This window comes from Erinaceus europaeus, chromosome 11 (genome assembly GCF_950295315.1).
Source record: "Erinaceus europaeus chromosome 11, mEriEur2.1, whole genome shotgun sequence".
NCBI lineage: Eukaryota > Metazoa > Chordata > Mammalia > Eulipotyphla > Erinaceidae > Erinaceus > Erinaceus europaeus.
Window position 1 is genome coordinate 47735365 of NC_080172.1, and position 27361 is coordinate 47762725.

At 45.5% G+C, this 27361-nt stretch overlaps 1 protein-coding gene and 1 long non-coding RNA gene across 3 annotated transcripts in view; both read right to left on the reverse strand.

The window, feature by feature from the left end:
* The window catches only part of TPM3 (tropomyosin 3), a 36001-nt gene extending 10231 nt beyond the window's left edge, over positions 1-25770 (reverse strand). Inside the window, exons 1-7 of one of the 2 annotated variants that reach the window (XM_007525363.3) lie at positions 25578-25770; positions 12140-12273; positions 7734-7851; positions 7532-7602; positions 6249-6324; positions 5436-5498; positions 5198-5267 (exon numbers count right to left, since the gene is read on the reverse strand). In XM_007525363.3, the coding sequence (XP_007525425.1) occupies positions 5198-5267; positions 5436-5498; positions 6249-6324; positions 7532-7602; positions 7734-7851; positions 12140-12273; positions 25578-25709 (664 nt within the window). In that variant the 5' untranslated portion in view covers positions 25710-25770. Of the gene's footprint in view, positions 1-5197; positions 5268-5435; positions 5499-6248; positions 6325-6818; positions 6895-7531; positions 7603-7733; positions 7852-12139; positions 12274-25577 lie in introns of both variants that reach the window. The other variant, XM_007525362.3, reaches the window with a different exon arrangement.
* Positions 1976-4061, reverse strand: LOC132541339 (uncharacterized). Its single transcript, XR_009552515.1, has 2 exons — positions 3135-4061; positions 1976-2179 (listed from the first exon to the last, which is right to left on the reverse strand). It is a non-coding gene; the product is annotated as an uncharacterized LOC132541339 (long non-coding RNA).
* Positions 25771-27361: the final 1591 nt, after the last annotated feature.

The following is a 27361-nucleotide window of genomic DNA, read 5'->3' on the forward strand; positions in this document are numbered from 1 at the left end:
CAGCCTTCTTTTAAAAAAGTTTTTTTTTAAATAGAAGGTGGGGTGACAGAAATGAGAGACAACACAGGACTGTTCTATCATTTGTGGAACATGGTGGTGCTATATGAATTGAACCTGGGATCTCTGGTGCCTCAGGCATGAAAGACTTTTTGCATAACCATTATGCTATCTCCCCTGCCTGGTGAGCATGCTTTTTAGAGAGACACCTCAGTACCAATCCACCAGCCATGCTTGCTCCTCTTGTGCCATCCATTTTGGTGCTCCTACATGGTACACCTTGTACATGGCAAAGCATTTGCTCTCTCAGCACTGGAACTTAACTGGACTTTGTGCCTATAGGATTCCACTGCTCTATGAAAAGACACCACAGCACTGTTCCACAGCTCATGAAATGTCCCCTTCTATGGTGCTTCCAGGTGGTAGCTAGGGGGCTTGAATCTGAGTCCTCGCACATTAGGTAAAGTGTGTACTTTATGTTGTGAGTTATTTCCTCATCTATGAGACCCTAAGAGAGAGACCAGAACTCCACTCAGCATACACATTCCAAGGATCATATTTGGGGCCTGTACATGCAAGTCTGGCAGTCTACAGCTAAGCCACTTCCCTGACTGCCAAAATGCTGAAATTTAACTCCACAGTACAAAGCAGGAACAATTTAATTAGCAGAAATCTACCATGTTTAAATATGTAGCAAATTGGGGGCCAGGTAGTAGCACAGTGGGTTAAGCACATATGGTGCAAAGTGCACAGACTGGCATAAGGACCCCAGTTCAAGACCTCAACTCCCCACTTGTGGGGGGTGGGGGGTCGCTTCACAGGTGGTGAAGCAGGTCTACAGGTGTCTAGCTTTCTCTCCCCCTCTCAATTTCTCTCTGTCCTATCTGACAACAATGACAGCAATAACAACAATAACAATGATAAACAACAATGGCAACAAAAGGGAAAAAATGGCCTCTAGGAGCAGTAGATTTGAATGCAGGCACTGAGCCCCAGTGATAACCCTGGAAGCAAAAAAATATATACATGTAGAAAATCACACCACTACTTTATAAACATTATCTGAACTATGGATGATTGCTTTTTCAATAATAATAATTTATCACTTGTCTTAGAATCTGCAAGCACACATTGGCAGGTAAATGAAATGGCAGAGGGTCTCAAATACGGAAGAAAGGCTTAAGAAAGAAAACAGGGCTAGAGAGATAGTACAGCAGTGTGTACAGGACTTGTTCAAACTCCTACACCAACAACAACCAGAGCTGAGCAGTCCTCTGGTCAAAAAATTCAGAAATTATAGGGGGTGAGGGGAGGGTCTTAGTTCACCCACTGACATCATATATAATTGTGTGGTGTTCTGGCCTCTCTTTAAAAAAGGGAAAGGATTAAAACATGAAACTATTGAAAATCCTATCCAACTGCATTTTTTTGTTACTTGGAATAATATATAATTAGTTGATTTTAGTACATTAGGGTAAAAGGGAGGAGACTTTGTATCTGAAGGAATTTAAGTGGTCACTTCATCAGAATGAATCAAAGGATGAGAACCTAAGAAAGGCTGGAGACATTTTAGATGACGTTAAGGACCTGGAAATAGAGAACTAAGATCATCTTGTTCAGCCTGAGATGGGCTAGAGCTCCTGCTCTGCTCATCTTCACTGGCAGACTCATAAATTTACATTTACATTTAAATATCAAGAAAAAACAGGCGGGGGAGACAGCATAATGGTTATGCAAATAGACTCATGCCTGAGGCTCCTAAGTCCCAGGTTCAATCCCCCCCCCATCATAAGCCAGAGTTGAGCAGTGTTCTGATGCGTGTTTTCATCTCTCTCAAAAATAAAATTAAAAAAAAAAAAGTGGTTTTGATTCTGTAAGTCAGAGGAGGAAGAACCTAGGATAGCTGTTCCCCACATCATACCCCAGGCTCCTTCATAGGGACAGCAGCAGCTTTGTGAATGACATAAATGCAGTTAGCTTCAGGCTTCCAGCAGCTTAACATTTTAATGGAGGGTAGGGTGAAAGAGAATACATAAATTGCTTTGTAACAGACACCCCCTCCCCAGCCTAGTGCCTTGGGGGCTGATCACGCTGGTCCAAATGGAATCCAGAGCGAATGGGGCATTGGGTTCCCCAAGGAAAAGGGGTAGATCCAGAACAGAGCTGAAACGGTGGTAGTTATCTGTATGAAAAAGTAAGGAGACGCTAGGTGAGAAGAACTAGCATCAATCTAGATGGCATTTATCTAGATGGATAAAGAAAGTCAAGATAAGGGAAGTGGTGGCAGTGGGAATGATAAAAGAGAGCCAGATTTTAGCTTGAGCCATTTGGCTTCTTTCCAGGATTAGTCAGAGAAATACAAAGAGGAGGTTAGCATGAAGGATCAAGAACCCACAGCAGGGCGTCTGGCAGTGGCGCACCAGGTTAAGCACACACAGTAAAAACCCACAGCAAACAGAGGCAGCTCCAACTTCTTGGTGCTTTTTACTACCTGGCTTGCTCTGGGACAAAATCCATTTTTAGGTAGATTTACTATTTCTTTTCCCTTCTATCACTTTCCTTCTTGTCTCTTATTTGTTTTTACCAGACCGGTGTTTAGCTCTAGCTTTTGATGATGTAGAGGATTGAACCTGAGACTTCCAAGTCTCCGGAATAAGAGTCTTTTTGCATAGTCATTATGCATTCTCCTCTACCCAGATTTGCTACTGTTAAATCCTAAGTGCTATCCTAAAATTTGAACATTAGCACAAAAATAATGCAGTGGGTTCTGAATTTTGTTACTGATATGTGGGCCCAGATCTATGAGCCCTATCTCTCCTCAGTTGTATGACAACATGATTATGTCTTTAGTGGTGTTCCTTCTAAGGTTAAACTAAGAAATGGGAATTTTTTGTGTTTTGATGGAGGAACTATGAATAAAAAGCATAAAACAAGTTCATGTAGATTAGGGTCCTACTACTGGGCCAAGAATGTCTCTTGAGTTTTTGCCAACAAGTAACTAGCACCAAATCTTTACAGACCAGAAGTGGAACTTCTAGTTTCCCAGAAGGCAAAACCAAAGCACACTCTGCACATCTGATGCCCCCAGTCCACCCACAAGCCACAGTACCAGCCCCACTCTGCTGGCAAATAGTTACATAGAGGTCATGTCATTGAGGGCGTGGTCCAGCTCCTCGCTAATGGCCTTATACTTCAGTTTCTGGGCATAGAGCTCATCTTGACAGGCACAGGAACCAGAAGGAGGGGCAAGGGGACAGAGTGAAAAAGTATCAGAAGCAGATGAAGGGAGGGCATTACTAGAAACCTGAGAGAAGGGGGCAGGTGGTGGTCCACCTGGTTGAGTGCACATGTTGTAATGTGCAAGGGCCCAGGTTCAAGCCCCTGGTCCCCACCTGTAGGCAGAAAGCTTTTCAGTAGTGAAAGTGTTGCAGATATATGTCTCTCTCCCTCCTCTCTGTCCTCCCCCACATCTCAATTTCTGGCTGTCTTCATCCAATAAATAAATAAAGATAATTTTAGAAAAAAAATCAGGGAGAGTATGGTGGTAGGTCAGAAACCACATACTGGCAGCCATGACTGGCCATACTGATTCTGCAGCAGCATGTCCAGAAGTGGTCCCTCCACAGTTGAGTGGTGAGCAAGAAGTGCCAAAAGAAGCACTCAACAGGCTGACAGGAGCTTCTGTTGCCTTCTCAAATGATGGCTGTTTCAAACTAGACACTCAAGACTGAAAACTACTTGAAGACTAGGTGGTGGTGCACCTGTCTCAGTATGTTACAATGTGCAAGGACCTGGGTTCAAGTACCTGGTCCCCACGTGCAGGGGGACAACTTCACAGTGAAGCACTATTACAAGAGTCTGTCTCTCTCTTCCTCCCCCTCTCCCTATTTTCCCCTTCCTCTCAATTTCTGGCTATCTCTATACAAAAAATAAAGATAACAAAAAAAATTTTTAAGACTAAAGTCATGGTCTGGGAGGTGCTGCAGTGGATAAAGCATTGGACTCTCAAGTATGAGGTCCCAAGTTCAATCCCCCGGCAGCACATGTATCAGAGTGATGTCTGGTTCTTTCTCTCTCTCTCTCCTTTTATCTTTCTCATTAATAAAATCTTAAAAAAAAAAAAAAAAAAGACTAAAGGCTACAGAAGTGGAAGTGTAAGTAGCCATTACCACTCTCCTTCAAGGGAAGGATACTAATTCTAGAAGTTTAGGTAGTCTTACTTAAAGAAAGAACACCCATTTCCAGGAATTGGGCGGTAGCACAGCGGGTTAAGCGCACATGGCACAAAGATCAAGGACTGGTGTAAGGATGCCGGTTGGAGCTCCCGGTTCCCACCTTCAGGGGAGTCCCTTCATAAGTGGTGAAGCAGGTCTGCAGATGTCTACTATTCTCTCCCCTTCTGTCTTCCCCCTCCTCTCTCCATTTCTCTCTGCCCTATCCAACGACGACAACAATAACAACAATAAAACAACAAGGGTAACAAAAGGGAATAAATACATAAATATTAAAAAAAACAAACCCAATTCTAGGGGGCTGGGTGATGGCATACCCAATCAAGTGCACATAGTACTATCAAGCCCCTGCTCCCCACCTGCAGCAGGGATGCTTTTAGCAGTGAGGCAGGTCTGCAGGTGTCTTTCTCTTTCTCTTCCCATCTCCCCTTCCCCTAACAAATAAAAATTAAAAGAAGAAAATGGCCACCAGGGGGCCGGGTGGTGGCGCATCTGCCTTAGGGCACATGATACGATGCACAAGGACCCAGGTTTGAGCCCCTGGTTCCCACCTGCAGGGGAAAAGAAAAGCTTTGCAAGTGGTGAAGCAGTGTTGTAGATGTCTCTGTCTCTCTCCCTCTCTACCACACCCTACCTTCTCATTTCTAGTCGTCTCTATCTAATTAATAAAGATAATAAAAAAAATTTTAAGAAGAAAATGGCAACCAGGAACAGTGCAGCACCAAACCTTAGCAATAACTCTGGTGGCAATAAATAAATAAATAAATAAACAAACAAGCGTCTCTCTCTAGAAACCCAATTCTAGCAGGGTTTGGCCCATTTGGCTCATTTCCTCCTAGTGGTGACACAGGACAGGACACACAGAATGCATGCCAAGTCACTACTGAGTCCCTTTCATGGGTGTTCAGGGTCCTGGTGAATGGACAAACTCTATATTTTTATCTTAATCTTGTTCCCAGGCTCCATACCTTCCAAGTCATCAATTGTCTTTTCGAGCTTGGCCACCGATCTCTCAGCAAACTCAGCACGAGTCTCTGCCTGAAGGAAACAGGAAGCCAGTCAGAATCAGAGATGAACAATACACCCAAGAACAGGATTGCTTGTTATTTTCCACTCTTATTCTACATATTTCAAAGCCAACACCGCAGTTTACACTAATGCTTTAGATATAACCCCAGATATTCTTGCTTCTTCTCTTCAGCTCACCTCCTTTAGTTTATCAGTAAGAATTTTTATCTCTTCCTCATATTTGTCTTCTTTTTGAGAATACTGAAAAGAAAGATAAAATAACAATTTTAGATTGGAAACCACCTACATAGACAGCCCCCCACCCCTCCACACACACATTTACTCTTACAATGAACAGCCTCTTGAATTGAATGTGCTCAATGATCCACAAGAAAAGTGTATAGCCTATTTCTGGGCAACAGGTCTTTAAAATACACAGATTAATATCCTTAGAGCCATGAGGCCCTCAGATTATAATCCCCTAGATTTTACAGAGATCAGCCCAGGGAAGTATTTACTTCTTCCTGTTCATGAGGAGATGCAATGACACTCCAAAGCCACAGGGCTGAGGAAGTATTTACTTCTTCCTGTTTATGAGGAGATGCAATGACACTCCAAAGCCACAGGGCTGAACTAATAACATATGGTGCCAAAATGCCATTGTCTTGCTTGTTCGCTGGATCTCAGATCTGATTTATCTGATGCCCCCATCTGTTTGCTAGAAAGCCCATTGGAACCCAAAACTGGTTTTGTTCAGAACAGTATCACCTTAAGAAGATGGCCAAGCATCTAAGACTGAGAGGTATCCTAACTAAAGTAATCAAAGTGTACAGGAATTAGCATTAAACCCAGAATCTGGAAAAGTGTGTGAGCGGATAGAAGAGGACACTTCTCAGTGGGTTATATGTAAGGAATGGGTGTCTCTGGTCTTTCATGGGGGGGTGAGGGTGGGGAGGGAGGCAGGGCTATGCCCAAGCCCCAAAGCCTGTACTTCCACAAACCAGCCCCTACCTTCTCCGCCTGAGCCTCAAGAGACTTGAGGTTGTTGGTGACATTCTTCAGCTCCTCCTCCAGCTCAGAACACTTACTGTGAATATTTTAAATACCGCAGGAGAGGAAAAGGAAAGAGAGAATAAAAAAAAAGGGGGGGGAGAGACACACAGACATGAACTCATATGTAGAGAACTGGAAAGCATACTGAGGAAAAGAGAAGGCCCCAGGTAACCTGAGCAAGTAGCAGCCCACCTCCCTCACCACAGAATGTGGTAGGACATTTGGATATTCAAAGAAAATTATTAAGAGGAATCACTACCAAGAACAGGTCAAAACCTCAGGTGAAGGTAGGAACCAGATGTTCAACCCATATAGTACCTCAAAATACCCATGAGCGGGAGAGACCCTGTGAAGAAGCAGTGAAGCAAGTAGGAAAAAGATGAGAGATGCCATGTGAGAAAAAAGAATGGAGCATTCCATGAGAAAAGAGCACTCAAAACACATCAACCAGTGGAGGGGAGGCAGCTGCAAAACAAAAACCACACCACACCATATACAGAACCACTCCGTGGACATAATGGTTAGTACCTTTTCCTCAGCAGCACTCAGACACTTCAGGTTCTGGTCCATCAGTCTGATCTGCTCATCCATCTCTCGGCAACGGCTGTTAGTGATAGTCACAGGGGTCGCACAAGCCAGGTGATGGGGAGGGACGGTGGGCAAAAAAAAAAAAAAAAAGGTACACGGCAAGAAAAACAAGCAGCAACGGCGGGGGGAAGATTACAAAACATAGGAAGCAAACATCATGGATGTGCTTATGTCATGCCTGGTGCGGGGGGCTGAAGGGAAGCAGAAATGTAGGCTGTCAGCACAGACTTTGTTAGACAAGGCCCAGGAGGTGCTAAGAAAGTAGCTCATGTCTGCCCTTGCCCAACTATTTCCCAGCAGGCTGGCAAGACCTGAAATCACTACACTCACTTTAACACCCCAGTGGGGCAGCAGACCCCAGACAGTGGAACCAGTAGGTCTGGTCCAGTTCATAAGCCACTGTCTATCACTATCTCCCCTCATTTTGTTCACCCCTACCAGAAAAAAGAAAGTTTCATTTGCCACCTGCCACTACTTAAGAGACTTAAGAATGCCTGCAAACCATTACTAGGGTCACAGGAAGCACTGCAGGGGGCCTCCCCATTCTCTAGGCCCTGTTTAACAAGGGAAGCTAGTTTATTTATTCACTTTAGTGCCCACGCCAGAGAAGGGACAGAAGAGTGTGACAAGAATTGGGGAAGCAAGATACTCACGACTCTGCCAGCTCAGCACGTTCCTCTGTGCGTTCCAAGTCCCCCTCTGTAATCACCAACTTTCGAGCTAACTACAGGGGAAGAAGAGCCAGGTACACAGTCAGAGAAGCTAAGGAGGAGCCCATTTCCCCTTGTGCTTCTTTTCAGGGATCTGATGACCCTGAACATAGAAAGTGGGAGGGATAAGCTCAAGGTGCCTGACCTCTTCATATTTCCTATCTGCCTCTTCTGCAATATGCTTCGCTTCCTTGAGCTGGATTTCCTGGAGCTCCATCTTTTCTTCGTCTTTTAAGGCTCGATTTTCAATGACTTTCATACCTCTGTGGGAAAGAGCAAGGGCAAGAGATGGCACTGATGATGATGGCACTGAGGAGTGTGCTGTCAGCTCCATCCCAAGTGACCCAGAATTGCATCTTTTTTTAAATTTTTAAATATTTGTTTATTTTCCCTTTTTGTTGCCCTTGTTGCATTCATTGTTGTTGTAGTTATTACTATTGTTGTTGATGATGTCGTTGTTAGATAGGACAGAGAAATGGAGAGAGGAGGGGAAAACAGAGAGGGGGAGAGAAAGATAGACAGACACCTGCAGACCTGCTCCACTGCCTGTGAAGCGACTCCCCTACAAGTGGGGAGTGGGGATTTAACCGGGATCCTTACGCTGGTACTTGCACTTTGAGCCACGTGCGCTTAACTCGCTGCACTACTGCCCGACTCCCGAACTGCATCTTTTGAAGTTCACTTCCTCTCTGCCTTTCACTCAAAGTGAATCCCAGGGCAGCAAAATAGCTCACCGGGATAGTGTGCTGCTTTATCATGCATGCAACCAGGCTTTAGCCTGCCCCCCCCCCCCACTGCATTGAAGGAAGCTTCAGTCCTATGTTGTCTTTATCACCCTGTCTCTTATCTGAAAAAAGTTGGCCTGAAGTCGGAAAGTCCTAGCAATGACCGAGTTCACTCCCCAGCAATGCAAAACAAAATGTTCTCCCCCAATAATGCCCCATTCCTCATTCCTATGATTCTAAAAATACAGAGTTGAAGGAAATTTTTTGTTTGTTCATTTGTTTCTGACCACTGCTGGGACTTCGCAGTCCCTAGATGGCTTTTTCTGATAGTGTTTGGCTAAAGTGCCCTCCCAGGTGAGTTATCTAACTGGCTCAAAAGAGATTCTTCAAAGACTATCATGTATTCTGGGAGGCAGTACAGTGGATAAAGCATTAGATTCCGCAGGATATATCACTAGTTTTCTTTTTAGTTGCACTGGTGCTTTGTGCCTCTATTCCTCTCAGCAGAATTTTACTTTTCCTTGTTAATTTTAGAGGGAGACAGAGAAGAGACCACAGAGCCTACTGAACATAGTACACCCATGTGTAACAGGGGCTCAAACCTGAGTCCTCAGGCATGTTAAAGTGTGTGCTCTATTGCATGAGCTATCTCCTGACCCCAACAGGTTATTTACTTTTTAATTGCCACCAGGGTTATCGCTGAAGCTCAGGGCCTGCACCACAAATCTACTGCTCCCAGCAGCCATTTTTACCTTTTCTTTCTCCTTTATTTGGTAGGACAGTGAGAAATTGAGAGGGGAGGGGAAGATAGAGAGGGAGAGAGACACCTACAGTACTTGCTTCAAATTCACGAAGCTTCCCCCCTATAGGTAGAGCTCAAACCACACACAGTCCATGTGCATGGTAACATGTATGTTTAACTAGATGTGCTACCACCTGATCCCCAACCCCACAAGGTTACCTTTTTTTTTTTTTTTTTTTTAAGATTTTATCTTATTTATTAATGAGAAAGGAGGAAAGAAAGAACCAGAAATCACTCTGGTATATGTGCTGCCGAGGACTGAACTCAGGACACCTCATGATTGAGAGTCCAACGCTTTATCCACTGTGCCACCTACCTCCCTGGCCACTAGGTTACCATTTTAAGAAGAGGTCAAGCAGTCCAGCGGTTAGTGCAGTTCCTATAGCACTGGACTTCGGAGCACACCAGGTCTATGCCCCTGCTCACTGACACTGCTGAGTTTGAAGCTGAGTGGGAAACAGATGCCGCTATTTTTTTTTTTACATGAACTCAGAGATACAGGACACAGCTGGGCTGATGTCCTCTCCTCCATCTAGCTTCCTCACATCAAGTACATCTGCGCCCATGACAATGAACATGAAGCTGGTGATGCCCTCCTGGTATAACCTGATGGGGCTGAGTACAAATCCTCCAGAAGATAAGGCTAGCATTAAGAAGGCAGCAGAGGGGGTTGTATTGTTAAATGGGAAACTGGGGGATGTTATGCATGTACAAACTATTGTATTTACTGTTGAATGTAAAACATTAATTCCCCAATAAAGAAAAAAATTAAAAAAAAAAAAGAAGGCAGCAGAGGGGAGTCAGCAGTAGCTCAGCAGGTTAAGCACACATAGCACAAGGCGCAAGGACCAACAGAAGGACCCCAGTTCGAGCCCCCGGCTCCCCACCTGCAGGGGAGTCGCTTCACAGGCGGTGGAGCAGGTCTGCAGGTGTCTATCTTTCTCTCCCCCTGTCTTCCCCATCTCTCTCCATTTCTCTGTCCTATCCAACAACAACATCAATAACAACAACAATAGTTAACTACAACAATAAAACAGCAAGGGCAACAAAAGGGAATAAAAATTAAAAAAAAAAAAAAAAAAAAAACAAAGGCAGCAGCAGACAATACCAAGACTTTGGTTGAACACAAGATAAAGAATGGGATCCCAACTTGGTAGACAGCATAATAATTATGCAAAGAGACTTTTATCCCTGAGGCTCCAAGGTCCCAGATTCAATTCCCAAAACCACCATAAGCCAGAGCTGGTCTCTCTCCCCTATCTCTCATTAAAATAAATAAAATACATTATTTTTTAAAAAGTAGGATCCTGGGCAGAAGGTAGATAACATAATGGTTCTGCAAACAGACTCTCATGCCTGAGGCTCTGAAGTCCCGGTTCAATCCCCCACACCACCATAAGCCAGAGTTGAACAGTGCTTTTTTGAATCCACTGCTCCTGAAGGCTATTTTTTCCCTTTTGTTGCCCTTGTTGTTTATCATTGTTGTTGTTATTGCTGTCTTATTGTTGGATAGAACAGAGAGAAATTAAGAGAGGAGGGAAAGCCATAGACAGGGAGAAAGAGATAAGACACCTACAGACCTGCTTTACCACTTGTGAAGCGACCCCACTTTTATTTTGGTCCTTGTGCTTTGGGCCATGTATGCTTAACCAATTGTGCTACTGCCCGTCCCCCTTAAAGGATTTTATTTGTTTATTTATTTGCCTCCAAGGTTATTGCTGGCGCTCGGTGCCTGCAACCCGAATCTATTGCTCCTGAAGGCCATTTTTCCCACTTTGTTGCCCTTGTTGTTTGTTGTTATTACTATTGTTTTCATTGCTATCGCAGTTGCTGGATAGGACAGAGAAAAATCGAGAGAGGATGGGAGACAGAGGGGGAGATAAGACAGACACCTGCAGACCTGCTTCACTACCTGTGATGGGACCCCCCCTGCAGGTGGGGAGCCATGGGCTTGAACCGGGATCCTTATGCCGGTCATTGCGCTTTGCGCCATGTGTGCTTACCACCCCCAGGAGTTTCATTCTTTCTTTAAAAAAATATTTATTTATTCCCTTTTTGTTGCCCTTGTTGTTGTAGTTATTACTGTTGTTCTTGATGTAGTCATCGATGTTGGATAGGACAGACAGAAATGGAGAGAGGAGGGAAAGACATGGGGAGAGAAAGAGAGACACCTACAGACCTGCTTTACCGCTTGTGAAGCAACTCCCCTGCAGGTGGGGAACCAGGGGCTCGAACCAGGATCCTTAGGCTGGTCCTTGCGCTTGGCACCACCTGTGCTTAACCTGCTGCGCTACTGCCCAACTCCCCCCTCCCGAAGAGTTTCTTAAGAAGCTGCTGACTCTGGTCTAACCAGAGTTGCTGGTCTCTGGCAACTTCAGGGTTTGGCCATGGGCCTTCCCAGGCCCCACCTACATACAATCCTCCTCCCCAGTTGATTCCACCCAGAGAACTGCGTGTCTCTCCTGCCTCTACTCCAGCTTCATTTCAATCATGAATGTGTCTGTGGTCCAGGCCCCACTGCTGCTATGGATTCTCTGACTCCGGTGGAAGTACTGAGGGGGCGGAGTCCTTCAAGGGGGACTTCCCTCAATTTGGGGGCTGGGCCCTGCTTTCTCATTGCCCTCCTCTCTGCAGGCTTGGAATCTGGAGTGTCGACCAAGGATCACAGTCTCCCCTAACTGTGTCACTCCCACTGTAGGGCCAGGGAGCTATGGGGAGGAATTTTGTCTTCTGACAAAATGTGGTCTGGGATATTTTTCTTGTTGTGTCCTGGATTCCAACAAAATTAAGGAAATTGGTTCAACTTAAAAAAGGACTCTCAAGCATGAGGTCCCAAGTTGGACCCTTTGCATTGCATTTGCCAGAGTAATGCTCTCTCTTCTCATTAATAAATAAGCCTTAAAGAATATCACATTGTTGAAAGAAAAAAAAAAGGAAAGAAAGAGAACACATCTGTAAGGAATTTGATCAAAGGCATCATAAGCTCCTGCAAACCACACCCCAACAGGTAGGCCCCAAGCGCACCTCTCACTCTCGTCAGCAGCTTTCTCAGCTTCCTCAAGCTTCTGCAGGGCAGTAGCCAGGCGCTCCTGAGTGCGGTCCAGCTCCTCTTCAACCAGCTGGATCCTGCGGTTCAAGGACGCAACCTCAGCCTCAGCCTGCATTGATGAGAAGGAATGGAATAAGGGAGAATGATGAGAAGCAGCAGAGCTATGACAGCAATGCTGGGGTTGACTGCCCGAGGAAGCCAAGCCTAGCACATCCAGCCTGTTTTAACTCACATGTGAGGAAAATCTAGCAGTCATGATTATGCGTATTTATAGCTCCTGCCTGTCCCAACCCAGGAACTCCCATATGTTTCACAGGAAAAGTGTCTGGAAACTCTATTCCTTGCCCAGAGCAGTGTTAGCCCACCCCCCACCAGCCTCCCTTTCTAAACTCAGTTCAAATCTCCAAATATACTGACATTAGAAAAGGTAACCAACCAGTAAAGGGTCCCTACTATCTGAATTCTGGTCTAATAGCTCATGATTTGGCAGCTTGTTTTTCTTTTTTTTGGTTACCATGGTTATTGTTCTACTTGGTGCCTGCAGGACTCCACCACTCCTGGTCATTTTTGTCTTTTTTATGGATGGTGAGAGATAGGGCGCGACACCACAATACTGTTTCACTGCTTTATGAAGCCTCCCCACTGCAAGCACTGCCATGTGGCAACTAGGGGCCTCAAACCTGAGTCCTCATGCAGAGTAAAGAGTGTACTCTACTGGGTAAGCTACTCCCCTCCATCCCAGCATTTAAACTGTCTCATAAAGTGAAAAAGAGGCAAGGTTCCCCAAGAGGCTATCTTAGATTACATATTATAGTGCTGTTTAACTCAAGCTTCCAACCTTCTGATCACCTTGCCCTAACATACCAGGAGGAAAGTTACATCAATGGAACAGGGTTTTCCAGAATAACCTTCCAGACCAGAAAGCAAAAGATTGGAACACTGGGATACTTTTCCCTATCCTTTTGTTTTACTTATGTTTGTTGTTGTTGTTGTTGTTATTTGCCACACCAGTGCAAATTTCACCACTCCTGGCAGACTCTTTTCTTCTCCCCAGACAAAAGGTGAAAGATAGCAGCCCGGGAAGTGGTACAGTAGATGAGTTGTTAGACGCTAAAACATAAGGTTCTGAGTCAATTCCCAGCATCAAATGTGACAGAGTGGTCCTCTTTCTCTCTCTTTTCCCTTCTCTCATAAATAAACCTTAAAGGGGATTGGGGCAGAGAGAGGAGAGACACCACAGCACTGCTCTATCACTCATGAAGCTTCCCTTTTGTATGGTCTTCCCAACATGATGGCCACAAACTTGTACCCAGGTCCTCATGCAAGGTAGAGTGTGTGCTCTACCAAGTAAACTAACTCCCAGCTCCCCTTCTTCCTTTTAAGAGCTGGCATAGAGCTTCTTCGGGCTAAAATTACCAAGGGGGCAGGGTATGGCTTAGAGCAGGGGGTAGTGTAAGGAGACACAGACATGACACAGACACCTTCCATGCCTACTGTCAATCCATCCAAATGACTACTTTCTAGTCTTCTACCTAGTCCCTTAGCTTCAACCTTGAACACAACTTCCTTCTTTTTTTTAACCAGAGCACTGGCTGATGGTGGTACTGGGGATTGAATTTGGGGCCTCAGAGCCTCAAGCATGAAAGTCATTTTGTAGAACTACCTCCCCAACCCCACAGCTTAATTTCTAGTCCCTTCCAATATGGCTTATAACATCCCTCACCCTGGCCTCCACTCCACACTGAAGCACACACCAGGGTCTACATAACCCCATGCCTACTCCCTTGCAATGGCGTAAGAAACAAAGGTGAAGGCTCACAACACAAAAGCTGGCTCCTTGCCACTGTCTCTCCCCATACCTTCACTGGTGGCAGATAACACTGGCTGCCACAAACATACAAGAATTTAATCTGTCCTGCACAACACCCAGTTCAGATGCTTATCTAAGTACTTGGTAAACACGATCTCTCTTCCTGGGCTGGTGGCCCAGATTCAGATTGTGCCTAAATTCTATTGCCCTGATTTCCTGCTGGCAGTCAGGGGTGGTGGCAGCTACAGAAATAATCTGGGCCACCAGCCCCTATGGGGAGGGATGTAGTCCAAATAAACTATTAAGAACCAGGTTGTCTGCATGGGTGGGGAGGTGAGTCAACAAGTAGAACATGCACTTTGCAAAACCGAGGCTCCAAGTTCAGTCCCCTGCAGCATTCACTGCTCTGTTCTCATTCTCTTTTCCTTTCATTATATGAAACTGATCTTTAAAAAAAAAAAGTGGGAGTCAGGCAGTAGCACAGAGAGTCAAGCGCACATGGCTCAAGGATCCTGGTTTGAGCCCTGGCTCCACACCTGCGGGGAGGCGGGGGGGTCACTTCACAGGTGGTGAAGCAGGTCTGCAGGTGTATATCTTTCTCTCCCCATCTTCCTCTCCTCTCTCAATTTTTCTCTGTCCTATCCAATAGCAACAACAATAAACAAGAGCAACAAAAGGCGATTCGTAGTGCATGCACCGAGCCCCAGCAATAATCCTGGAGGCAAAAATTAACTAGGGGGCGCTGGGTGGTGGCACACCTGGTGAGCACACACATTACAGTGCACAAGGACCCAGGTTCAAGGACCTAGTCCCTACCTGTAGAGAGAAAGCATCACAAGTAGTGAAGCAGGGCTGCAGGTGTCTGTTTCTGTCCCTCTATCTCTCCCTCTCCTCTCAATTAGTCTCTATCCAATAAAGATAATACAAATAAATAAATAAATAAGTAAATTAAAAAAATTTAACTAGGGTTGGGGAGATAGCATAATGGTTCTGCAAGACTTTTCATGCCTGAGGCTCTGAGGTCCCAGGTTCAATCAAATTTCAGCAACACCGTAAGCCTGAGCTGAGCAGTGCTCTGGATATATATATATATATATATATATATATATATATATATATATATAATCATAATACAAGTAAAATTATATAGCACAAAATTTTTCAAATACAGAAGAGGCTGGCAGGTAGCTCACCCTGTAAAGTGCACAGTACCAGGTTCAAGGAACTGGGTTCAAGCGTCTGAGCCAGCAACACACTGCTGGAGCACCTACACAGAGGAAGCTTCATGAAGCTTCACTTCAGTGAAGTGTCTGTCTCTTCTCTCCCTTTCTTACCCTCTAAAGGAGAGAAATACCATTTCTATATAAACAAGTTCAAGAGCCAAGGGCTATATAACTATCCCACTGCAGGAAAAGAAAATTGAAGTTTACATACTGAAATTACTAAGAGAAGAGAGGTGGGGAAATAGTGTAATGGTTATGCAAACAACTTTCGTGCCTGAGGCTCCCAGGTCCCAAAAAGTTCAGTCCCAGGGGTCAGGCAGTAGCCCAGTGGGTTAAGTGCACATGGCGCAAAGTGCAAGGACCCATGCAAGGACCGGCGTAAGGATCTTGGTTCGAGCCCATTCCCCACCTGCAGGGGGATCGATTCACAAGTGGTAGAGCAGGTCTGCAGGTGTCTATCTTTCTCTCTCTCTCTCTGTCTTCCCCTCCTCTCTCTATCCTATCCGGCAACAACAGCAATAACAACAATAAAAAAGACAACAAGGGCGTCAACAAGGGCAACAAAATGGAAAAAATGGACTTCAGGAGCAGTGGATTCATAGTGCAGGCACAAAGCCCCAGCAATAACCCAGGAGGCAAAAAAAAAAAAAAAAAAAAGTTGTCCCCAGCAGCACCATAAACCAGACTTGAGCAGTGCTGTGGTAAAACAAACAAAACAAAACAAAACAAACAAACAAACAAAAAAATATATATATATATATGAGGAAAAAAGTACTAGGAAATCATTGTCTCTACCTATGCCATTCAAAACACCATAAAGTCAGTAATTTCTGATTCTGTCTCTCCCAAGAAAACAGAGGGGCAACTGAGAGGGTCAGATTATAGCAACAAGAGAGGCTATCAGGCAAGTACTACACAGGACAGACTTTCAGCACAATTCACACACATAAACATGCCTTCAGGTGCCTGAGACTTAACAGAAGAATGGAACTGGATTGGGAGGAAGCTCAGAAATCCAAATCCCCATCTAGCTCCCCAGTAGTCACCCAAATGGAGAAGATAACAAGAAACTGGGTGGGGTGTAGTTTCCATGATGACCAGCTAGCTAGGTGGCTTCTACACAATTCAGCATTTTCTTTTTTTTCTTTATTTACTGGATAGTAACAGAGAGAAATTGAGAGGGGAGGGGGAGATAGAGAGGGAGACAGAGAGACACCTGCAGACCTGCTTCACCACTCGTGAAGCTTTCCCCCTGCAAGTGGGGGCTGGGGGCTTGAACCTGGATCCTTGCCTACTGTAATGTGTGCACTCAACCAGGTGCGCCACTGCCTGGCCCAATTCAGCATTTTCAATAGAATTCTTTGTAAGGCAGAAAGTGGAGGAGAAAAAGGAGGAGAACTCATCTCAGGGATCTTGCCCTGAGCAGTAGCAGCAGCTCAGGCTATCAAAAGCAGAACAACTCAGGGCTGGAAGTCCCAGCGGAGGGAGGGGGAGGGGGCCCTGAGGAAAGCAGTTGCTGTTCCTCCTTTTTAGTTCTCTTTAACAATGAAACAAAAGGGGAGTCAGGTGGTAGAGCAGAGGGTTAAGCGCATGTGGTGCACTAAGCACTTTGCAGGGACCGAAGCACTTTGCAGGGACCGAAGCACTTTGCAGGGACCGAAGCACTTTGCAGGGACCGGCATAAGGATCCTGGTTCGAGAGGATCTGCGAGTGTCTATCTTTCGCTTCCCCTGTCTTCCCCATCTCTCTCCATTTCTCTCTGTTCTATCCAGCAACAACATCAATGATAACAAAACAAACAAAAAAGGGAAAATAAGTATTTTTTAAAAATGAAACAGGGAGTCACGCGGTAGCGCAGCCGGTTACGTGCACATGGCGCAAAGCTCAAGGACCAGTAAGGATCCCCAGTTCAAGCCCCCGGCTCCTCCCCACCTGCAGGGGTGTCGCTTCACAAGCAGTGACGCAAGTCTGCAAGGTGTCTATCTTTCTCTCTCCCTCTCTGTCTTCTCCTCTCTCCATTTCTCTATCCTATCCAACAACACATCAATAACTACGATAACAATAACTACAACAATAAAACAACAAGAGCAACAAAAGGAAAAAAACAATATAAAAATTTTAAACATAATATAAAAAAATGAAAAAAGTGGTCTCAGAAGTGGCACAGTGGATAAAGCATTGAATCCTCAAGCATGAGGTCCCGAGTTCAATCCGCAGCAGCACATGTACCAGAGTGATGTCTGGTTCTTCCTCTCTCCTTTTTGGTTAATAAATAAAGTTTTTTTTTTTTTTTAAAAAAGTAACATAAGCTTGGAGGATCAAATCTGCTTCAAGGAGGTAAGAGAAGATGGGAATTTTTCTTTCCAGCCTTGCTTATGTGCAAAGCCATATCCTTTACAGGTCAAGATACAGGTCAATCCGTCTGACTACCCTCTACAAAGCAGAATAACCCTGAAACTCATCAAGCTTTATACTTGTCCAGTCATCCATCCTAGGTTCAGGACACCCAGTATTTTTATTTTATTTTGTTTCAATGAGAAAAACACACACACACACACACACACACACACACACACGCACGCACGCACGCACGCACGCACGCGCGCACTGAACACTGTTTACTTCCTATTTATGTGGCGCTAGGGACTGAACCTGAAACCTTGGAGCCTCAGGCATGTTTTTTGCAGAACCACTATGCTGTTGTGTCCCCTCCCCACCCCATATGGTTTTGATGTTTGTTCGAGCACCCCTGCCCAGCCTGGAGGACATTCTGAGGGCCTTTCCTAATGTAATGATAGGATTTCTGTGCAGCCAGGGGAACACAGCAGTAATCCGGAAACATCAGAAGATGGCAAGCTACAGGTTAGGTTACCAAAATAGCTTCATTTACAGGGATCTGGAACCTTCTGGAAGATGTCCCTCCCTTTCCCCAAGCATATACATACACTCCTCCAGACAAGAAACTTGACAGGGTACTAGTGTAAAGCAGTTCAGGGCCAGCAACAGAAGGATGAATCTAAAGCTGACCTTCTGCCACTTAGTGGAGTTTTTCTTTTTTTAATATTTATTTTCTCTTTTGTTGCCCTTGGTTTTCATTGCTGTTGTTATTGTTGTTACTGATGTCGTCGTTGTTGGATAGAACAGAGAGAAATGGAGAGGAGGGGAAGACAGAGAAAGATAAAACACCTGCACACCTGCTTTCACCACCTGTGAAGCAACTTCCCTGCAGGTGGGGAGCCCGGGGCTCAAATCGGAATCCTTCCACCGGGAGTTTTTCTTTTTAGACAAAAGCCATCAATGCAATTCAGAGGCAAAAAATAATAGAAAATCCAAAAAGTTTTGAGGCCTGGTCACAACTCTTCTGTATTGGCAAATGTAATTACCTAGAGAGATACTGTGTCCTTGAGGACTTGAAATTTCACCTACTGGGGAGCCAGAGGGAAGGAAGGGAGTAAAGCTATCTGCTCCAGGGTAAATAAAGGTGGAGCTAGCTCAGGCACACAAGAGCAAAGGGCTATTTGCCTCTCCCATCTGAGTGTGTGCTGGAATATGAGAGGAAGAGAAAGGTAATTAACAGGAGAGCAATCTAAGCCTGGGAGAGGTGATAAAACCTGTGGTTTAGTCTACCAGACCCCACCAACGAGAGCACCACACAATAGTCAAGACAATTTATACCAAGAATGTATGAGTCCAACTAGAATCAGAACTGCTGAGCCAAGCCCACTCCCCCACAGCATTCCTAAAAACAAGTAAGCTAGATGCTTTTTAAAAATGCTTAAATGTGGGAGTCGGGTGGTACTGCAGCAGGTTAAGTGCACGTGGCACAAAGCACAAGGACCAGCATAAGGATACCGGTTCGAGCCCCTGGCTCCCCACCTGCAGGGGGCTAGCTTCACAAGCAGGTCTGAAAGTGTCTCTCTTTCTCTCCCCCTGTCTTCCCCTCCTCTCTCCATTTCTCTAACAATGATGACATCAATAACAACAACTACAACAATAAAAAAAAAAAAACCAACAAGGGCAACAAAAGGGAAAAAAATTATTAAAAAAAAAAGCTTAAATGTGGGAGTCAGGCAGTAGCACAGCGGGTTAAGCTCAGGTGGCACAAAGCACAAGGACTGGCGTAAGGATCCCGGTTCTAGCCCCAGCTCCCCACCTGCTGGGGATTCGCTTCACAAGCGGTGAAGCAGGTCTGCAAGTGTCTTTCTTTTTTTTTTTTTAATATTTATTTTATTTATTCCCTTTTGTTGCCCTTGTTTTTTTTTTAATTGTAGTTAATATTATTATCGTCATTGTTGGATAGGACAGAGAGAAATGGAGAGATGTGGGGAAGACAGAGAGGGAGAGAGAAAGATAGACACCTGCAGACCTGCTTCACCACCTATGAAGGGACTCCCCTGCAGGTAGGAAGCCAGGGTTTGAACCCGGATCCTTGAGCTAGTCCTTGCACTTTGCACCACGTGTGCTTAACCCACTGCACTACAGCCAACTCCCAAGTGTCTATCTTTCTCTCCCCTTGTTTTCCCCTCCTCTCTCCATTTCTCTCTGTCCTATCCAACAACATCAATAACAACAATAATAACTACAATGAAAAACAAGGGCAACAAAAGGGAAAATAAATAAATATAAAAATTTTTTTAAATGCCTAAATATGTGGAGGGTAGACAGCATAATGGTTATGCAAACAGATTCTCATGCTTGAAGCTCCAAAGTCCCAGGTTCAATCCCCCGCTCCACCATAGCCAGAGTTGAACAGTGCTCTGGTAACAAAAGGAAAAAAAAGGAATTAAAAATGCCTAAATGTGGGAGTTGGGCTGTAGCACAGCAGGTTAAGTGCAGGTGGCGCAAAGCACAAGGACTGGTGTAAGGATCCCAGTTCAAGCCCCCAGCTCCCCACCTGCAGGGGAGCCGCATCACAAGCGGTGAAGCAGGTCTGCAGGTGTCTATCTTTCTCTCCCCCTCTCTGTCTTCCCCTCCTCTCTCCATTTCTCTCTGTCCTATCCGACAACAATGACATCAATGGTGACTACAACAATAAAACAGCAAGGGCAACAAAAGGGAATAAATAAATAATTTTTTTAAAAAGCCTAAATGTGGTATATATAAGCAAAGGACTCTTGAGGAAGGAGGGCAGGGAGAAAGGGAGAGGGGCAGAGGAAAGGGGGCTGAGGTCCTGTTACATAAACACATGATGGTGGAAAACGACCTAAGCTGGGGGTGAGAGTGATTTGCAGACACCCATCATGGTGAGATGAGAAATTTTACCCATGTATCAACAACTGTATGTATATGTATATATACATATGTATATGTAATATTAACCTCTCCCCAATATAATGACTTTAAAAATGGCTCAAGTGGCAAATTGTGTGCATTTTTTTCCACCCAAGACAGACAAAGCAGTAGGCCCCATTTTCATGTTAATATTGAATGTTACAGTGTTGGTAAGCTGTGCAGAGGAAAATCAAAATCAAAAGTGAATGTAACAAGGTGCTTACAAAAGGATGGCCTCCAGGTCAAAGGCAGTGAGTGGAATGCCCAGACCAGCAGAGCCCCACCTTGGGTTCTGCTCATCTCTCCCAACACAGGTTGATGTTCACACAAATCAACCAGAAACTAATGACAACCCTAATGACAGCCTGCAATACAATCAGGGAGCTCCAGGAGGGAGGAGTCTGCAACCCTACAATCCAGAAAGTCCAGGCCGGATAGCAGGGGCCACAGCACCCTCCCTTCCTTCCCACAGGTGTCTCCTCAGGAGGGTGGAGAGCTTACCAGAGCAAAGTGTCAGTTAAGAGTCAGCTTCCTCAAACTGGGTGGGGTGTAGAGGATAGTGGTTTTGATACTCAAAGTACTACTCCCATCTCAGGACTTCCTCACTCAACCTCAGTAAAGGAAAACAAAAATTTGACAAGTCAAAAAGCTTGCTGCCTATCACCTAGGGTGAGAGAAGAAAAGGATCAAGTCTTCCTGCAAAGAAAATCACCATCATTCACCCCAGAACTATTTTTAGGTGGCCTTTAAAGGAAAGCCTGACTTTGCAGCTCAACACACAGCTAGTTCCCTCAGCCATCCATTCTGTCTTCCCCAATAAGGAGATCTATTCACCTGAATACAGAAAATGAGAAAGTGCCACCAATCATAAGTAGTCACCCAGCCAGTCCACTTCCCTTGAAATCAAAAGCACAATGAACAGAGAGAAACATATAGTGGAGGAGTTCCCAGCACTTTAATGCCCAGCTATCAAAAGAAAAGAGTATTCTAACAATCTTTTAAGTATTAACCTAGGGACTAGTGCTCCCTCCCCTTTGCCCAAAATATTCATTTTCAGTCACTTCCCAAAGAAGCATACAAAAAAGGGGAGTATAGGGAGAGTCCCTTACCAAGCTAGAGAACATGAAATGCCAATAACCACAAGAGTTCTTTCATTAGGTTTTCAAATTGTAGCAAGTTACTTTCCTCTCCAGCCTCAAGATTTTCCAAAACCAAAGCCTCAACTCAGATCAGCCCCACCCACCAGACTGCACCCAAGATCTTGAAAAATCTTTGGGCTTACCAAACTGAGTGTGCCACATTTCCCATATTTTAGGTAGAGACAGAGTCTTCCCTCAATGGGGGATGGGTTTGAACCTGGGTCACACATTGCAAAGCACCACACTATCCAAGTTAGCCATTTCATTAGCCTGCATCAGTCACTTCTAAATAGAAAGTGGTTTCAAACCAGAAGAAAAAACACTTAAGTAGAAGTTGGACTGGAGTTGGTGTATTGTACCAAAGTAAAAGACTCTGGGGTATGTAGGGGGGAAGGGTTCAGAGGACCTAGTGGGGGTTGAACTGTTATGTGGAAAACTGGAAAATGTTATGCATGTACAAACTATTATATTACTGTCAACTGTAAACCATTAACCCCCCCCAATAAAGAAATTTAAATTAAAAAAAAAAAAGTGGTTTCAAGAATCACTATCACTATTCAGAGGAAGTGAGCAAACTGGGTTGGTCAGGAAGGACTAGGGTGGCCCCAAGGGGTAAAGGGTCAGATCCTTAACTCAGTAGCTCTCAGGTGATGGGAACCCCAGTTGCTTGCTTGCTTTCAAAGACTTACTTTATAGCACAGCAGAGAGGGCATTTCACATGAGAAAGACAAGCCAGACCACCACTCTTGGCACATAAAGTGCTAGAGATCTAGCCAGGAACCTCAGACATGAAAGTCTGATGCTCTATCAGTTGAGCCATTTCCCCTGTCCTCACCTACGTGCTTTCAAAAGAAGTATTTTATTTCCAGACCTGTCTTGTGTGGCTTTTGAAACTTATCGTTTCTCAGGCAGTTGTGGTTTATGCCACAGCTTAAGACTTTCAAGTTGAAGAAATACTTGAAGGAGTAGATTGTTTACATGAAGGTAGAGAAACAGAGGGGGCAGTGAGGGGCAGACAGCATAATGGTTCTGCAAAGAGACTCTCATGCCTGAGGCTCCAAAGTCCTAGGTTCAATCCCCTGCACAATCATAAGCCAGAGCTGAGCAGTGTTTTAGCTAAAAAAAAAAAAAAAAAAAAGAGTAAGAAAAGAAGTTAAAAAAAAAAAAGAAAAAAAGGGCGGGAAGAGAAGCAGAGGGGGTTGTGGTCTGTAAGGTGGTGCAGTGGATAAAGCATAGATTCTAAAGCATGAGGTCCCAAGTTCGATCCATGGCAGCACATGTACCAGAATGATGTCTGGTTCTTACTCTCTTCCTATCTTTCTCATGAATAAATAAAACCTTAAAAAAAAAAAAAAAAAGAAAGAAAGAAATGAAACTGGGCCAGGTGATGGCACACCTGTTTAAGTGCACACATTACAGTGCGCAAGAAACCAGGTTCAAGCCCCTGGTCCCCACCTGCAGAGGGAAAGCTTCACAAATGATAAAGCAGTCTGGTCTCTCTCCCACTCCCTTCTCAATTTCTCTTTCTCAATTTCATATATATATATAAAATATTAAAATATATATTATATATATTATTCCCTTTTGTTGCCCTTATTGTATTATAGTTATTGTTGTTGTTATTGATGTCGTTGTTGTTGGCTAGAACAGAGAGAAATGGAGAGAGAAGGGGAAGACAGAGAGGGGGAGAGAAAGATAGACACCTGCAGACCTGTTTCACTGCCTGTGAAGTGACTCCCCTGCAAGTGGGGAGCCGGAGGCTCAAACCAGGATGCTTGCACTTTGCACCACTTGCCCTTAACCCGCTGCACTACCACCTGACTCTCCTCAATTTTTTTTTAATTTTTAAAATTTTTTTATTTATAAAAAGGAAACATTGAGAAATCCATAGGATACGAGGAGTACAACTCCATACAATTCCCACCATCAGAACTCTGTATCCTATCCCCTCCCCTGATAGATTTCCTATTCTTTATCCCTCTGGGAGTATGGACCCAGGGTCATTTTGGGGTGCAGAAGGTGGAAGGTCTGGCTTCTGTGGTTGCTTTCCCATTTTCTCATTTCTGTTTCTTCTATCCAATAATAAAAATATTTTTAAAAAACAGTAGAGAAACAAAGACATTTGTTAGACATTTCCTGAAAGATACAGAATTACTGTGGTTATGGATAGCTGGAACCTCAGGAGAAAATGAAGCCCTACAGTATGCAGACAGTACTCCTAGAACAGACTCAAGTTTTACAGCCTGTACAATCTGCACTAGTAATATTGGTGGTTATGAAGGCACCAAGGCTAGTTACAGATGCCTACATGATAGAGAAACATTTTGAGAATGCAATTAAACTCGTGGCCAGGCAGTGGCGCACCTGGTTAAGCACGCACTGCAAGGTTGCAGAATCAAGCCCCTGGTCCCCTACTTGCAGAGGGAAACCTTCACAAACGGTGGAGCAAGGCTGCAGGTGTCTCTCTCCCTGTCTTCCCACCCCCCAATTCCTCTGTCTCTATCCCATAATAAATAAATAAAAACATTTAAAAATAAAAAAGAAAGCTTCAAAAAAAAAAACCAACTCAAAAGATGCTATCTTAATTCACTTTTGGGCATCTGCTGTTTTATGTTTGCTGAAATGACTTAGTATCATTGAAGAATTACTGAAAGGCTATGTTCTCCTAGTCCCATCTGTAAGGTCTTTGGTTACTTTCAAAAGGCAAGTGAATCCACAAGAAACTTCTTTTTCTTAGGAAAGACATACCTGAAGCCAAACAAAAAAACTTGCTGCTTTCAAGTTAATGAAAGCCAAGGCAGACACGGACAGCAGCCACCAGCTGCTAATATGTTTCATTGGCAAGAATTTTTTTTTCCGAGAAAAGCACAAGCCATCTCTACTGACTTTTAATCAAATGACAGAAACCACAAATATGGGGGGTGGGGTGCGGAATATTCACCGTTCATTGCCATCCACACTTTATGTTCCGGTTTTCTGCTGATTAAATATTTACTGAATTTCAGAAAGAAAACAAAGACGGGTGAATAGTTGTGCAAGTAGTAGAGTCACATCACTAGGGTTTCCCTCCCCCCCAAACCAATTGGAAAGGTCGACCAGAGAACTGGACAGGAATTTGGCACAAATGGCCACATACATTAGCTTGTTAACTGGCTCGGTTTGAGATAGTCACAGTGCAGGCAGCAAGCAAGGCTTGCACCTGAGAGCGGTTCCTGTCTTCCAGGTCACTATGGGGAAGAGGGCCAGGCAAGTCTGCCTGATTCCTGCAATGGCACTGACACCAGGAGCTAAGTACCATCGTCTCCCCACCCACTTTTATGTGAACTGAGAGCCTAGGTTTAGCAGTTTTAAGGGCACAGGGAAAACGGGAAGGGCCCCAGGCCAGTGGATGGGAGGGGTTGCTGGGGCCTAGGCCTCCTCCTGGGAGGGCACACTTCCTCTCAGCCGACTGCTGCCTCATTTCCTGAACAGGAGGCGGAGCGGAAAAGCTGCCAGAAGGCCAGGCCAGGGGGCTTTCCGTTGGTTCCCACTACCACTAAACCCCACCCTTTAGGTGCAAGTTGGGACCGGCCCCTCCCAGGCCCACCTACACCCAGGAGCCGGAAACCTCAAACCCGAGCAAAGTCCCCCTCCCTCCGCCAGGAAGGAGGGGGGGAGGGAGCGACCGTCGAGCCCCTCCCCCAGCCGCGCCCAGCTCAGAGGAACTGAATGAATGGAGCTGGGAGGAGAAGGAGGAAACCCATTCCCGGAGCCAGGGAGTCTCCATGCCCCCCCACCCTATAATCCCCTACCCCCCTAAACAGTGAGACTGCTGGCCTAAGCACCTGATTCGCCTCCCTTCAAAGTCCTCCCGAAGATGAGCCCCACCCATCCTCGGGGCTCCGACTTCATCCCGGAGGGCTGTGATTGCCCGCAGAAAAGGGAACCTCACTGGAGGTGCCAGCCGCACGGAGCCCGCCCCGCCTGGTACCTGCTCCCGGGCCCGCCTTTCTCCTTCCACTTCCCGCTGCAGACGCTCGGCCCTCTCTTCGGCATCATCAGCCTGCTGCTGCAGAACCTGGATCTTGCGCTTAACCGCCTCAATAGTGGAGGTCCCAGCCATGGTGCCCACCCAACTCGCACTCTGTGCCTTCCTCCGCTCGCCTTAAATACCTGCTCCGCCCTGAAATACCGGAACTCGCCCACTCTGCCGGATATGATGTCACCGCGTCCATGCGCCAGCCGGAAGTCGGCCAGGAGTTGAGCCGCGGGAGCCAGCGGAGGCGGGACCTGTCGGTCTCGGTCGCTCTGAGCAACCGCTTCAGGCCTTTTCCACTGCTGCAGTAAAGGGGGGCGGGGTTGGATTGAGGGGGAGGGCTGCCATGGTAACCCGAAGGCGTTTCTAGGTCTTGCAGTTCAATTCAAGCAGGCTGACCACAAAGGTAGGCCCGCAAGCAAAAGCAGTACTCTGCTGCTCCGAACCAATCAGTCCCCCACCCGACCCCGCCATCCAACCAGTCCCCCACACAATCCTGCCATCGCTTACCGGCTAGGTGCCCTTTCTCCTTTCCACAACAAAAGTATCCTGCAGGCCTGCGTGGCCACCTACTCAACACAGACTCCAAATGGGTTGCTAAACAGCCAGCCAGCTAACTCACCTGGGAAGGCGCCTCCTTTGCCATACCTGGGACACAAGCACACACACCAGGTGCTAAGAACAGTCTAGAGGTTCTGGACTCATATTCATGAGTCCCTTTCAAAATGTACCTAAGTAGGTTCTCTCTGGTCTCCTTAAAGTCAGTGAAGGGGACTATGGGAATGGGGGGTGGCAAGTGAGCAAAATTACTGTTCTGTTTGATACAGTTGCGTGAACTAAGGTGTTCTGTTTAGAATATTTTTGTGTGTGACCCCGTTACAAGGAAGGAAGGAAGAGGCATGGTGAGGGGGGGAAGACTGCAGGTGTCACAGTGGCTAGGGCATTAGGCTTAAATATTTGAGTTACCGAGTACCAGCCTGGCGTCATGCATGCACTTGTGATATTCTGGTGCAATCTTGTCTCTCCCGCTCTCTCATATTAGTAAGTCATGTTTTAAAATAAGATTTGTGGGGGTTGAATGGTTATGCAATGATTATGCAAAAAGACTCTCAGGGGCCAGGCAGTGGCGCACCTGGTTAAGCACTCACATTCCAATGCACAAGGACCCAGGTTCAAGCCCTGGTCTTCACCTTCAGGGGAAAAACATCACAAGTAGTGTCTCTGCCACTCTCCCTTCTCAATTTTTCTCTGTCTCTATGCAGTAATAAAAAGACTCTCGTGCCTGAAGTTCTAGTGTTCCAGATTCAGTCTCTGCCGCCACCACAAGCCAGAGCTGAGCAGTACTCAGGTGAAGGGGAAAAAAATTAAAAAATAAGGGGCCAAGAAAATGCTCAGTTGATTAGTGTGCTGCTTTGCCATGTGTGCTACACAAGTTTGAGCTCAGCCCTCACAGAATACTTTTTTTCTCTCTGCACCGAGCAGTGAAGACACAGAGATGACAAAAAAAAAAGGGGGGGGGAAGTCGGGCTGTAGCGCAGCGGGTTAAGTGCAGGTGGCGCAAAGCACAAGGACCGGCATAAGGATCCCGGTTCGAACCCCGGCTCCCCACCTGCAGGGGAGTCGCTTCACAGGCGGTGAAGCAGGTCTGCAGGTATCTATCTTTCTCTCCTCCTCTCTGTCTTCCCCTCCTCTCTCCATTTCTCTCTGTCCTATCCAACAACGACGACAACAACAATAAT